The sequence below is a fragment of the Lynx rufus genome, unplaced genomic scaffold (assembly GCF_022079265.1).
Source record: "Lynx rufus isolate CCGP_SWC_20201006 ecotype Redwood Valley unplaced genomic scaffold, mLynRuf1.p SCAF_2, whole genome shotgun sequence".
Classification (NCBI taxonomy): Eukaryota; Metazoa; Chordata; class Mammalia; order Carnivora; family Felidae; genus Lynx; species Lynx rufus.
In genome coordinates, this window is record NW_025814834.1 from 52,444,883 (window position 1) to 52,458,599 (window position 13,717).

A 13,717-nucleotide genomic window follows, 5' to 3' on the forward strand; every position below is an offset into this window, starting at 1 on the left:
AACCGTGAAATCATGACTTGAGCCGAAATCGGATGCTTAACCGACTGAGCCACCCAGGCACCCCGTCCAAATGCTTTTTTTCTAGAACATCTTTCAAAACTAGTGTTATGGTCGGAATACTGGCTGAAGTCAGGAGAAATGGGAGATCAGTACTATATACTCATTTGGGAATTTAAAAGTACTGCAATACTTAAATCTAATAACTTGGGAGTCACAAAAGTCACTTTGTGAAAGTCAAGAATGTTGTATTTGGTTTGACATTGGTAATTATTAATGACTTACCTTCCACATAACATACGAAATCAATAAAAGTAAAATAAGGCCAAGTAGCAAGCTACTTGAAATAATTGCTATTGTGAAATGACGTTTGGGTCTTTGATGATGTAGTCCTTCAAGGAAAACCTACATAAATTAATGAAAAGAAAGAGCCACCAGTTTAAAAGTTGCTTCTGTTCCTTGTGAAGCCCCACCCTCACCCCCAACCCACGATTCCCATAGTAGTTTGAACAACCCGTCCCCTTCTCTTGCCGGTTCTAATAACCCTAGGAAACACTGGTAACTGGATGGCCTTGCACCATGGTTCTTCATCTGGTTAATGCTACCAAGTTTGCCTCCTGAACGAGCCATCTGCGTCCTTTCCTGGCACCAGTTGCGGAAAATGCCAAATCTCAGTAAACTATTTCAAGCCCTCCATGATCTAGTCAATCTATTTTCCTGACTAAACACCCCAGCAGGTTTTCCCTATAATTGTAATGTTTCAGGTAAAGTGGTAATCTTACATGTGCAACATTTTCATCCTTGTTTAGTTCAATAACTTTTGGATTAGGCTCTGGAAAAGCCGTTGCTCTTATCTCAAATGTGAGCGCTGAAGTCTCATCCTGTTAAATAAAAGAAAGATCACTGTAGCCTGACTCATAGTTTTATTTCATGAAGATGTACTAGTAATTTATCATGATCCTTACCTACGATCTCAGAATTTTACAACTTATCTTCCCCAGTGTATTTCACCATTTGTGGTTAATTGTAATGCAATGTTTTCTTTGCTTCCAAAGGCACAGCCGTGGTATTAATTTTCCTGGCATCATTTTGTTCAAATCCTTTTATTAAACATGACTACTTTGCAGATAACTTGATTTAGGTATTTGTAATAGCTAGCAGTGTATTTTTTTCCTAGTCAGTCTTTTTCCCAAAGGTGACTTTCTTCACCTGATAAATGGTTCCTCAAACTTATTTTATCTAGGCTTTTCTTTTTTTCTAAAACAGTGTTATCATCTTGCTGTTGTAAAATACCTATAGTTTAATACCATAATGGAAAAATATGATACAAGTAGTTATAGCATGCCAGTATAAAATTGGTAGGTGAACTCTGAGCTTTACTATCTAACAGACGGACTTTATAACCAAGAATCCATGGAGCTCAGGAATCTAGGGATGGGCTCCACAGACTCTGATGACCTTTTACAATTACATGTAAAATTGAGGGGTTTTTCTCATATATGTATTCACTGAGGTAGATGAGAATATGTTGTTTAGGAATTTTACTAAAGAAGCCTATGACCGACCCTCAAAAGTTAAAACTACCGCACAAATGTTATTTAATGTTTTGGAAAGAACACGGAGAATTTTAGGGGTAAAAATAGATTACATACTTTATTAAAGCAGTGGTTTCCAACAGGAATGCTTCTATCCCCTAGAGGACAGTCAGCAGTTTCTAGACTGTCAGGACTTGGGAAGTGGTGTACCAGCATCTAGTTCGTAGAGGCCAGCAATGGGCTAAACATCCTACAATGCACAGCACAGCACCTAACACGAAGGAATTATCTGGTCCAAAATGCCAGTAGTGCCCACTGTTTAGTAACCTGGACCTCAAGAGTAGGAGAGGGCAAACTGCTAAAGTTTAAATAACTTGAATGGTCTCCTAACAATTTTTAGCACAACTGGAATGACAACAGACTTCTTAATTCCCTATCTGGTGCATCTATTCCACCCCCCCGCCCCCCATCCTCTTTACCACTGTGTGGCAATTTCAAATACTCCTCTTGAAACAAAACAAAACCACTGATTTTCTTTGGCTTACTATATGCCATGCACTAAATGTTTTAAAAAAAAAAGTATCTCATTTAGTCTGTAACACCCCTGCAAGAGATTATCAGATGAGGAAATGGAAGAACAGAACTCCAGATAAAACTAATTTTATGTCAGTAATCATAAATATGCATACTCATTTCCAGGAAGAAGTCCAAGATGTTTATTTGTTATTGTACATTTCTGTTTTATTTTTGATGAATGTTGATGTTTTAGTTGGGTTCTATGAAAGTTTTGCTTCTTAAATTTTATGCATAATTTCAAGTAGTTTAGAAAAAACCTTAAGGTTAGATAAAATGTTAAGGTAGTCCATTTCTGTGACTTAATCAAGGTTCATAAATAGTTGGACATGCTTTCTAAAATAAACCTCTTAATTATTCCATAGTCTATTCTACAATCTTATCTGTTTAATTACAAAAACTGTATCGTTTAGACAATCTATTCAGCTAAAGCGATAAAGGGAAACACTTTGAGTTCCACTCCCAATTTTACTATTCATACCTTTTTAATTACTTCAATGCCTCCTCACATACCATCCTACCTAAATAAGATGACTGAATCTGTAGATTCTGAATAAACTTAGCCACAAAGTTGTCATTGTATTTTAGACTTACCATTTCTGAAAGAGATGGGCGGCCTTCCAACTGCATGTGAACACTGGCTTCTTTTCCACTTTCCATATTCCCAAAATTACATAAAAGACTTAAACAGTATGGATCAGCTTTTATGCAGAACTTGAAAAAAATACCAAAAAGCTACATTAAAACTTTTTTAAAGACGTCTAAAATATTTTACATGGAATTAAACATCTCCCATTAGTGGAGTTTGTTTTATAAATTATAACAAGAAGTATTTGAACTTGAAGCATGTGGTATCATTCTTATGAACTTAACCTTCGGAGACAGAGTTACAACAAAGACGCCTAATCAGAGCCTTGCTAAGTCACATGTTCCATATTCCTTGTTAAACTTGGATTATTTGAATGTGAGATGGCTTCCTGGGGGGGTTGTTTTTTTCATAAATTCACTAATATGAAAGGAGTGATAATCTCATGCCACAAAGTCTGCTCAGCTGAGTACTATATCTTGGCCTTCTACAGGGTCTGGAACAATGTCTGGCTGGCATGAAGTAGGCATTGGTTTAGATAAATAATGAAATTGTATAGTATATTTAACCCTGGGTCTATCTCTCCCATGTCTATTCCTCCCATGCAAGTGTATTAACTTGTTTCTTTCCTACACTCAGCTGACAGTTCAAACCCAGTGGTTCTTGGTTTTAAGGTTTCACTTCTGTGTGTTGGAAAGCAAAACCTACAACCTAAAAAAATGAAACTTACCAATAGCTTCTTATCAGTCTTTGACAAGAATCTGAAAATGTCTTTCAGGGTCTCCAGTGGACCTTTATCCTGCTCTAATGCACACTTTCTTTGATAACTTTTAAAATGGCAATCTCCAGCAGTAGTCTATAAAGACAGAAAAATGTTACTCCATATTGGAAAGAACGGCAGAAGCTACATGGTCTTAAAAGGTCCAATTGGTTACCTTTTCTAAAATATATCAAGTATCTCTGAATTGTGAAAATATCTTTCGGACAGATTTGGGAAAGATTAAGTCTCTATGGCACCAACACAAAAACCCAGAGACATTTTAACAAGGTGGGATACAGATGCTAAAGTGATACAGGGCCTAACCTTACAGAAATTAAAGGCAATGTAAAAAATGGACATTTGGACATTACCATGAAATTAAAATTTCTTTTGCTTTAGACACAAAACAGTAACGTGTTATATCAGCATATCCTACTGTCTAAATCTGGAATTCAAGTAAATTTTAAAATTAGATCTCGAATCTACATAGCAGATTTATTTGTTGGTTGGTTGTCTGGAAGATGGTAAGCTAAAATAATTCTGATGTAATCATCAACATAAGAATATTAATTCTTTTTTTAAAAAAAAGGCTGGGGCGCCTGGGTGGCGCAGTCGGTTAAGCGTCCGACTTCAGCCAGGTCACGATCTCGCGGTCCGGGAGTTCGAGCCCCGCGTCAGGCTCTGGGCTGATGGCTCGGAGCCTGGAGCCTGTTTCCGATTCTGTGTCTCCCTCTCTCTCTGCCCCTCCCCCGTTCATGCTCTGTCTCTCTCTGTCCCAAAAATAAATAAAAAACGTTGAAAAAAAATTTTAAAAAAGGCTGAAATACTGATTTTCCAACAGCAGCCTCAAGATTTATAGAGAATTTCACCAACAATTACTTCCACAGGGCCATTTCACAAAGAAAATGCACTGACGATGCTAGAGCAGAGTTCTTTTCTATACTGTATACGTCAAATGCAGAAGTTCCTACAGCCTCACAGTTCTATGTAATGTATAACACTCAAAGTATATTCAGTAATTGCATGGCGAATTCACAGCTTACAGTGGGACTCAAACACGTTGACATATCCATTTTGGCAATATTACTTAGGTTAAAGGAAAGAACCCATTTTTACCTGGACATCCAAAAGGTTGAACAGCTTATCAGTTTGGGGGGCAAAAGAATTTGGTACCATTATTTCCACACTAACATTTGGAGCCATGCTATGGCCAGTGTTGATAACCTGATAAGGAGGAAAAGTTTTTCTTTTAGCAACTTAATATTTTTCATAAACATAGGTACAGATATCAATGATTTTTCAGGGGGAGGCATGGGTTTCATGCAACATTTATAGTGCTGGTGGTTTGCAGTTGGCAGTTGCATAGCAAAAGGAGACAGAATATCCATATCCAGAACTTTAAAAATGTTTGCTAATAATTTATTCATTATTCCTAGCCCTCTCCTTGATATTGATTAGGCCGAAACGTCCAGGCTGATAATTATTGCAGAAATAGTCTAAAGAAAAAGACAACAGCATACATTTGTATGGGACATTATGTGTCTAAAAAAACCATGATCGGGGCGCCTGGGTGGCGCAGTCGGTTAAGCGTCCGACTTCAGCCAGGTCACGATCTCGCGGTCCGTGAGTTCGAGCCCCGCGTCGGGCTCTGGGCTGATGGCTCAGAGCCTGGAGCCTGTTTCCCATTCTGTGTCTCCCTCTCTCTCTGGCCCTCCCCCGTTCATGCTCTGTCTCTCTCTCTGTCCCAAAAATAAATAAACGTTGAAAAAAAAATTTAAAAAAAAAAAAAATAAAAAAACCATGATCGATTGATCCTCACAAGCGTCCCATGAGGTGAGCTGACGTTTTATTATTCTCCAGCTCAGGAAAAGTCTCAGAGATGTGAATGATGTGCCTAAGATGGTTAAAAAGTGACAAGAATTAGGACCAAAACTCAGGTATTCTAATTCTCAGTCTTATTTTCACAAAATCACTTTGTTGAGAGGATAATCATCACAGTAAGCGAATAAGAATATATTTTAGTTCAGGGTAATGACGATGCTGATACACTCAGAAAATCAGAAGGGGGTAGGTTATTGGGTTTTAATAGTAATGCACATCTAGCCTTTTAAGAATAACGCATGGAGGGGGGGCACCCGGGTGGCTCAGTGGGTTGAGCGTCCAACTTCGGCTCAGGTCATGATCTCACGGTTCGTGAGTTCAAGTCCCATATTGGCTCTGGGCTCTGTGCGGACAGCTGAGAGCCTGCTTCAGATTCTATGTCTCCTCTCTCTCTCTGCCCATCCCCTGCTTGCACTCTCTCTCTCTCAAATATAAACAAACATTAAAATTAAAAAAAAAAAAAGAATGCATAGGTATGGGGCACCTGAATGGCTCAGTCGGTTAAGCATGTGACTCTTGGTTTCAGCTCAGGTCAGGAGTTCAAGCCCCATGTCTCTTTCTGCCCCTCCCCCACTTGCTCTGTCTCTCTTTCTCTCTCTCTCAAAATGAATGAATAAAGAATAATGCATAGGTAGATGATATTTCTTTATTGATAAATCTTGGGATTGCAGCTCCCTGAAGAAGGAAATTGGGCCAAAATAATTGCCATCTGGGCATGTAACTATGGAACCAATACAATATCTGATGTTCCACAGAATCTGAATGAAACAGCATCACTCATAGATCTGCAGTAATCTTTAGAATGCACATGACCTAGAAGAACAAATGTGTACCTGGCCTATGAAAACTGCTAGGCCCTGGAGGCACAGGGCACTTGCAAAAGGTAGTTTCAAGCAGTGGGTAACCAGCACTGCCCAGACCCTCAGACGACATCTTCCTCATGCCTGCAAATGATCAGTCTAACCTAAAATATTCTTCACCTTTGTCTAGTAATGTTGAGACCTTTAAGAACATTTTCAAACTTGCACAGCCTCACGAAACCTAGAGATTCAAAGTACCTCCAGTCCCAGTCACTCCACTGTAATTTAACTGGAAAAAAACCTATTAATTATAAATTAATAAATAGACCTTCTAGAGTTTAGCGCAGTTTCTGTTTTAGTTTAACAGAGCACAAACTCCCACTGGGCTCTGACAGGAACATTTCTTGGGACTTCAAAGTAGAAAGCCATATTTTTCAACACTGATGTACATTAGTATAACATAAAGTTGGGTATACGTAGACTCAGTAGGATTCCAAGGTCATTCTCTTAATCTGAGGCAGGGCCCAGGAATTTGCATTTTGAAAAAGTACCTCAAGTGATTCTGATTCTGATATCCATTTTTAAAAGCACTGCCTTACCAAAAAAAAAAAAAAATGACCTTACAAAATATTAATGTACTTAAATCTAGACTCACTGACATTCTATAGATTGTTCTATGGCTCTAAGAATGTTTGGGCAGTGCTTTTGGTTCAAAAAATGTTTTTGTGGCCATTATCTCCAATTATCACCATCCATGATGCATCAAAACTGACAGTAAACATTAAAAAAAGTTTAGCTTTATATTAATATGTTTGGATAATGATACTCTTTTTAAAAAGATTATTTAATAAATGACACATCACTTATAACAGGCCATCTACCTATGGCCTAAAAGGCTGACCAAGCAGATGTTAAATGGAGATGCAGGAGGTAAGAGCTTCCTTTACTGGGTAATGTCAGCACTTATATAAAAGCTTGAATCAAGAAGAGAGTTCACGGATTCACACCTCAACCTATCCTGATTTCTGTGTGCATCTCGAGTGGATGCAGTTCCTCCCATAACTTTGTGTGTTTCAGCAGTTACCTCCATTCCTGTGTTTGCTCCTTCCCACTGTATTGTAAGGAATTGTGGGCTTCAGTAATAGGATAGAGATAAGGGTTGGGAGGGTGGCAAGGGGAAGCAAGAACCCAGGAGGAAAGTCCATGAGTAACCGTGCTGCTGTCAGCCATGGGGGTCCTGGGCTGAGGGACATCACAGCATATGATGTCCTCTGGAGCCATACAGCAGGAACAAGCTCTCAGTTTGTTACAAATATCCCAACAATCAACTTCTCTTACATGAAAAGTGAAGTTCATTTTTTCTGACATGCATGTTTCAGGCTCATTTTCTTCCTTTGGTCCATACACAAATGAAGTTGGGTTTACAAACCTGAAAGAAACAAATTCAAATTTGATTTGTCTTACTTGATGGGGTATTATCAACAGTCTTTCTCTTTGGTCTGGATTATTGCATCTCTCTTAAATATTGCATTTAAGACTATATTCCCAACTGTAGATGCCTCCTAAGCACCACTGAATATTTTTGGTTTCTTGGTAAGATAAGAATTTAGTGAAATGTAATGAAAGCAGAAAGCCATGTGCTCTTTCTCACTAATATCCTCTGTTTGTCTTCCCAGCACTGACCATTCCTTCTCTCTTAGTTCTCAAATGATTCACATCAATTTGACAATTAGGAGACAAATTCTTAGCTTTTCCCTACAATTCTATTATCTTCCTATAAATCAACCTATTTTACCTATTTTTGAGTTCTTTTTTTTTAAGTTTCATTATTTGGGAGGTGGGGAGAGAGAGTGAATGAGTGAGTGAATGAATGAATGAATGAAACCCAAGCAGGTTCCTCACTATCAGTGCAAAGCCTGACATGGGGCTCAATCTCACAATTGTGGGATCATGACCTGAGCAGAAATCAAGAGTCAGACGCTAAACTGACTGAGCCACTCAGGCGCCCTGGAGTTCTTTCTCTAATCCAATTCCTGCTGGCTATTTGTAATGAAACCCAAGGTAGGAGAACAGTTCAAACGTAAGTATGGTCAACTTTTTGGTTAAGAATACAAGGTTGTCATTCTTTTGCCTGTGATTAGACATATACATCAGTAGTGGACTTTAAGAAGTATTTTTCTTGGGAATCCCAACTCTAGCAGTTGCCCTCATTTGTCAGCTAATGTGAAGTAATACACGTTAAAGACTGGTTACACAGAAATACTGAAATGCTATAGATTTAGGCAGTTTTATACTCAGAACATTTCTTGCCCAAAATCATACATAGAGGACACTCCTCATAAGAGGATCAAGAAAAGGAGGTGAGAGATGAGGCTTCAAAACCAGGAATATGCCATCAGCTTTTCTCTGCTCCCCACTGACTCACTAGATTCTCTCCTGAATGGCTTCCTCTTTCTTCTGCTTGTTTTATCTCGCAAACTTGATACTCTATATTTTCAGTTGCAGACACCATTTTTATTAAAAAAATTTTTTTAATGTTTATTTTTGAGAGAGACAGAGCATGAGCAAGGGAGGGGCAGAGAGGGAGACACAGAATCTGAAGCAAACTTCAGGCTCTGAGCTGTCAGCACAGAGCCCGATGTGGGGCTCGAACTCACAAGTCATGTTCATGACCTCAACCGAACTTGGACACTTAAACGACTGAGCTACCCAGTGCCCCATCATTTTTTCTTTATATAATTACATGTCATCTCTATGGGTGATTAAAAATGATTGGCGATGGTTTTATTTACAGCAACAAGAAAAGCTCATCAGTCTGTGTGTTTGGTATCTCCTATCTTCTATTACTTTAAAAATAATGGTTTTAAAGACTAATAGCCTGAGTCATTTCCAATAAAATCACAAAAGGTTTTCTCAATACCCCTTAAATCTTTCTCCATACATTTCCTTCTTGATCTGAGGAGGGTCCACACAATCAATCACTAACATTGAGGGGAACCAGTGAATGCTGGCTCCGAGGCCACAAGTGAGAAACTCCATAATTTATGGGTATGGAGAGTGGACAGGGAACACCTTGCAGCTGGCTCTCTCATAACTCAATCGTTTTGGCACAGAAGTAGATGTGGGCTCTGGAGAGTGGTGATTTGACTAAGCTTATGCTTCTCTGAACTTCACGCTTGCCATAGCCACTGAGCTTGATTCATTCCAATTGAATGCTGCCCCACACTGGGGCTCCTGGCCTGCACAGCATAAAACTGAAAGGTTGGGCATGACCTGCTAGAGGCTTATGGGACTTTTCCAATAAGAAATCTCCAATTGGGTACTAGTTTGAAGAAGTCTCAGTAATGATTATAGAGTGCATGAAAATAACGAACAGATAAGCAAGGGAATGCAACACTTAAGGTCTGGGCTAAGGGACAGAAACAGCATAGGATCTTTCCTTAAAAAAACTTAAATATATTTTAGACCAATAATGTAAGAAGAAACAGAATTTAAAATCTGCTTTCCGGGTTCCTGGGTGGCTCAGTCAGTTAAGCATCTGACTCTTGATTTCAGCTCAGGTCATGATCTCGTGGTTCGTAAGACAGAGCCCTGTGTCTGGCTCTGGACTGATGGCGTTAAGCCTGCTCATTCTTTCTCAAAAATAAACCAACATCTGAAAAATGAAAAAATAAAATCAGCTCTCAGCTTTATAGGAGGCCTTAGTATTTACTTACCCATGAACAGATAGCATGACTTCATACTTGAGAGGTATTGCTAAAGTCACTTTGTTACGCTTCAGATTGTCCATTTCTCCTTCATTTGCACTACAGAAGCAAACAGAAGACACCCTGTTAGAATCCATCAAGCATAAAAATCATCTTCAGAGAGAACTAATCACATACCATGTATACCTAATATACTTGGAGGCTTTGGGGAGTGGAGAAAAAAGCAGATGCAGTAGTAAGAAATGTTTATGACAGGGTTGGCAAAAATTTGCTCCCATTATTTACAGTGTTATTTGCTCCACAGACAGATTTTTTTTTTTCCTTAGATCACACAAGTGAAATTTTCTCCGGCAGACAATGGAACACAGCTCCAATGATTCTCCCTAACTCCCCCGCCCTACCGACACCCTAAAGTCAGGGGTCCATTTCCTTTAGCACAATTCTTTTTTTCACAATGAAACGTACCAGGTGGCATGCACTGTGATGTTGAGATCCTCTTCTGCTCTGCTGAGTGAGCTCCCATCCAAGAGAAAGCTAATATCTATCTGTAAAACGCAGAGAGGGACATGCCCATTTTTTTTTAACGTAGAAGTAATATTTTTTATAATCTGAATTTTAATTTCCCTTAATGTTTATGGTCTGTGGAATGCAGATTTGAGACTAAGTTCTGGAAGCACAGACTACCCCTCTCTTAGGCGGTGAGCTATGGGGACGCTGTTGGGTTTGTGGCAATTTTAAAGCAGAGCGTTTCCACAAGTGACACTCAGAGACAAAGCTGCCTCTAAATGTAAAGACAGGCAGGTCCAGACTGACAAAATTAGAGATGCTTTAACAACTTGAGTGAGGACTCTTGCCAGTAACACCTTTTTGTATAGCAGAGGTAACATGCCTGGCAGATAGGACCACCTGGGGTGGAGAGGGGTGGGGGGAGTGTTGGAGAAGGGTGAGACAGGGTAGCAGAATCCTGATCCACACATTCACATGCCCATCTTGACAAAAACATGTGCCCCCGCTTTTTTTTTTAATTTTTTTTTCAGTGAACATTGCCAAGAATATAAACACAATCTCAAAAATCTCAAGCCCAGTTGGTTGGAGTTTTATTTCATCACTTAGCTGCTTACTCTAAGCAAATAAATAATAATGGTAAATTTTATATTTGCATGTGGCATAAACATGGAAGAAATAGAAAATATTTTATATTCATGTTAGTAAAACATGCTAAATGCTTACCCTTGATAGGTGATCTACATATATATATCCAACACTGCAGTCGAGTTTTACTAAGCCAGCACTGTCTGTTACTTCACAGTTTATTTGTTTCTCTTCCTAAAAGGAAAAATGAAACAACTGGCTTAGGTAAGAAGGAAACCCGAAGTTTATAACATATGTTAGAAAATGGTTTTTTAAAAGAAAATCATCCCTGAAGAATTTGCTCTCCTGGAAGACTTTTTTTTCTGTTTACTTTGGGGATAAATAGAAATAAAAATAAAATTTATAAATATGTAAATAAAAATTTATAAATATGTGTGTCCATGGATACACATATATTGGTATATTTTAATAGTCATGTAAATTTTCCACAGAATACTTCCTGGGCCTGTAGCTTTCATCCCTGTTTGTATTCTCTATTTAATTCAAGATCCAGTTCCTTGAAAAACCTTGAAGCAAGGAATTAAGGAAGTTCATATTTCATTGGCCCTCTTGTCTGAGATGTGAGAATGTGACAAAGTATATAATTGTAATAACGGTCATCACAATTAGATATATATAGTCAAATATTCAGAGAAATGTATATAAATATACACTGTTAGCTATATACTGTAGATGTATATACACTAGACATGTATATATACTATATATACTATATAACATATCACATACACTGAATATTTGACTTTTCTCTCATACTATTGCAAATAGGCTGCCGATGCTCTAGAGAAAAGGGTAACTTATTTCTGAGGCGTCAAAGACCTCTCTACATGTCCTTGGTTTGAAGAGATGGCCTCTGGATAAGAGAGGAATACATTTGCTAAGGGATAAGATAGACATCAAAAGAGAAAGTGACAGGCTTTTCCCTTTGAAATCAACCTTATTAATGCCTGGATGATGGATTTAAGTGTTGACGATTGAGGCATGGTGGTAAGAACAGGTCTCTAGGTGCTTCAAACTCTTGTAGGAAAAGAGAAATTGCCTGTGATCTGGTTGGCACCAAGATGTCAGAATTTGTGGAAGACTGCTGGTTGTACAGTATTTGTTGGAAGTTCTTTGGGAACAATACTGGGCATGTGAACTTAAAATGAAGAGCAGTAACTATGGGAGCCCAGCTTAGAGGACCAATATTGCCTGTGCAGGGACCCCAGCCAAGAAGAGCAGGATCGTAGCACCAAATGAGCATGTCATCTGTGAGAAAAGCAATGGCACCCGAACAACTTGCTTGGACAATTGGACAGTTGCGTCTCTCACACAGTAGCATTTGGAAGCAGGAAGCTCTTTTGATCTCAGATCCCAAGGAACTTGTCATTTTGATCAGGAGCATGAACGAAGTCTCAAAAATCAATGGAAGCTTGAGTGATAAGTCCTGCATCTACCCCAAATATTTAGGCCTAACATTGATGAAATGGAGTATACCATTTACACTTTAAAAAACGAATGCGACTGTGGTTTTTGAAACTTACCAGATCTAAAATCTTAACGAAGTAAAGACCGGAGGGGAGTCTGATGTGCAGAGTCGTTTCGTACGCATCATCTCCAGCATTAAACAAGGACACGTTCAACATCAAGGTCTTCATACTTCCAACAGCAAGATAGGTCTTATTTTCATGTGGCCTGAAAATTGACGTTAATATTTAGTTCTTGTTTGGGAAATAAAAATCCCATCTCCTCGTTTATCCTGAACATACAATACTAATTTAGAAAAACACCATGGGGAGATGATCTCACGCAAGTAGATGCAAATTCATGCTCGAAAGAACTCAATTTCTCATGTTTCAGATAAATTCAGCCAACTATTACCCAGGAAGTTTGTTATTTTTAATTAGTTATAATTAAGCAAATCTGCTTTACATTTTCTGTTTCACTTCTTCTATACTTTAACAGATTTTTCTCATATTTCACAGTATTTTTTTTTCCAAAAGTGAAGATGTTTATTTCTTTTCTTTCTTTACCCTTGGAAAGACACTGAACTAGCTGTTGCCCAGACCGAAGGGGGAAATGGGGAGTAGTAGGAGAAAAGGAGAAGAGAGAGACTACCTCCACCAAAATAGAGGATGTTTCGGTGGAATGAGCACAGCGCATGAAAAGGACCGCCAGGCCCAGCAAGTGGGTGCCACTACAGTCTGTCGCGCTACCTTCAATGTCTTAAGGCAGGCTGGCCACCTCTACCAATAACCAGACCAAGTTAAACACAGAACTGCAGCCATGCTTCATCGTCCCGTGAACTGGAAAGAGAAGGTTGCTGTGAATCTAGACATAGGAGTGAGTGAGTTCAAGTTCTGGCTCTGGCCTAGTTCTTTTGGGTGGTAGGAGGTCATTTAGCATTTTTAAGCCTCAGTCACCGTCTGTAATAGTAATAATTACTATTACTGAAGGTTTGGCTCATGCACAGCCCACGAAGTCCACAGAAAAATACCTTGATATATAAAAAACCTGAGGTTTGGCTCATGCACAGTCCACGAAATCCACAGAAAAATACCTTGATATATAAAAAACCTGAGGCTTAAGGAACTGATTCAAAGTATCACAGCAGGAATGTTCTAAAGTCTCAAGGTAAATGTCTGCACAGCCCAGTCTCTCTACCAATTAGAGAATTAGAAGAGTCAAAGAAAACTTGTACACAATGATTCTATAATCTCTCCTTAAAGACAGACATTCTTAGATAT

General features: G+C 38.7%; 1 protein-coding gene across 1 annotated transcript in view; it reads right to left on the reverse strand.

Moving 5' to 3' along the window:
* ITGA4 (integrin subunit alpha 4) overlaps window positions 1–13,717 on the reverse strand; it is a 94,048-nt gene that overhangs the window by 3,483 nt on the left and 76,848 nt on the right. The window contains exons 18-27 of the mRNA XM_047084266.1: window positions 12,515–12,665; window positions 11,070–11,165; window positions 10,305–10,384; window positions 9,849–9,938; window positions 7,471–7,561; window positions 4,568–4,675; window positions 3,422–3,547; window positions 2,700–2,819; window positions 780–878; window positions 283–402 (exon numbers count right to left, since the gene is read on the reverse strand). Of these exons, the coding sequence (XP_046940222.1) occupies window positions 283–402; window positions 780–878; window positions 2,700–2,819; window positions 3,422–3,547; window positions 4,568–4,675; window positions 7,471–7,561; window positions 9,849–9,938; window positions 10,305–10,384; window positions 11,070–11,165; window positions 12,515–12,665 (1,081 nt within the window). The remainder of the gene's footprint in view (window positions 1–282; window positions 403–779; window positions 879–2,699; window positions 2,820–3,421; window positions 3,548–4,567; window positions 4,676–7,470; window positions 7,562–9,848; window positions 9,939–10,304; window positions 10,385–11,069; window positions 11,166–12,514; window positions 12,666–13,717) is intronic.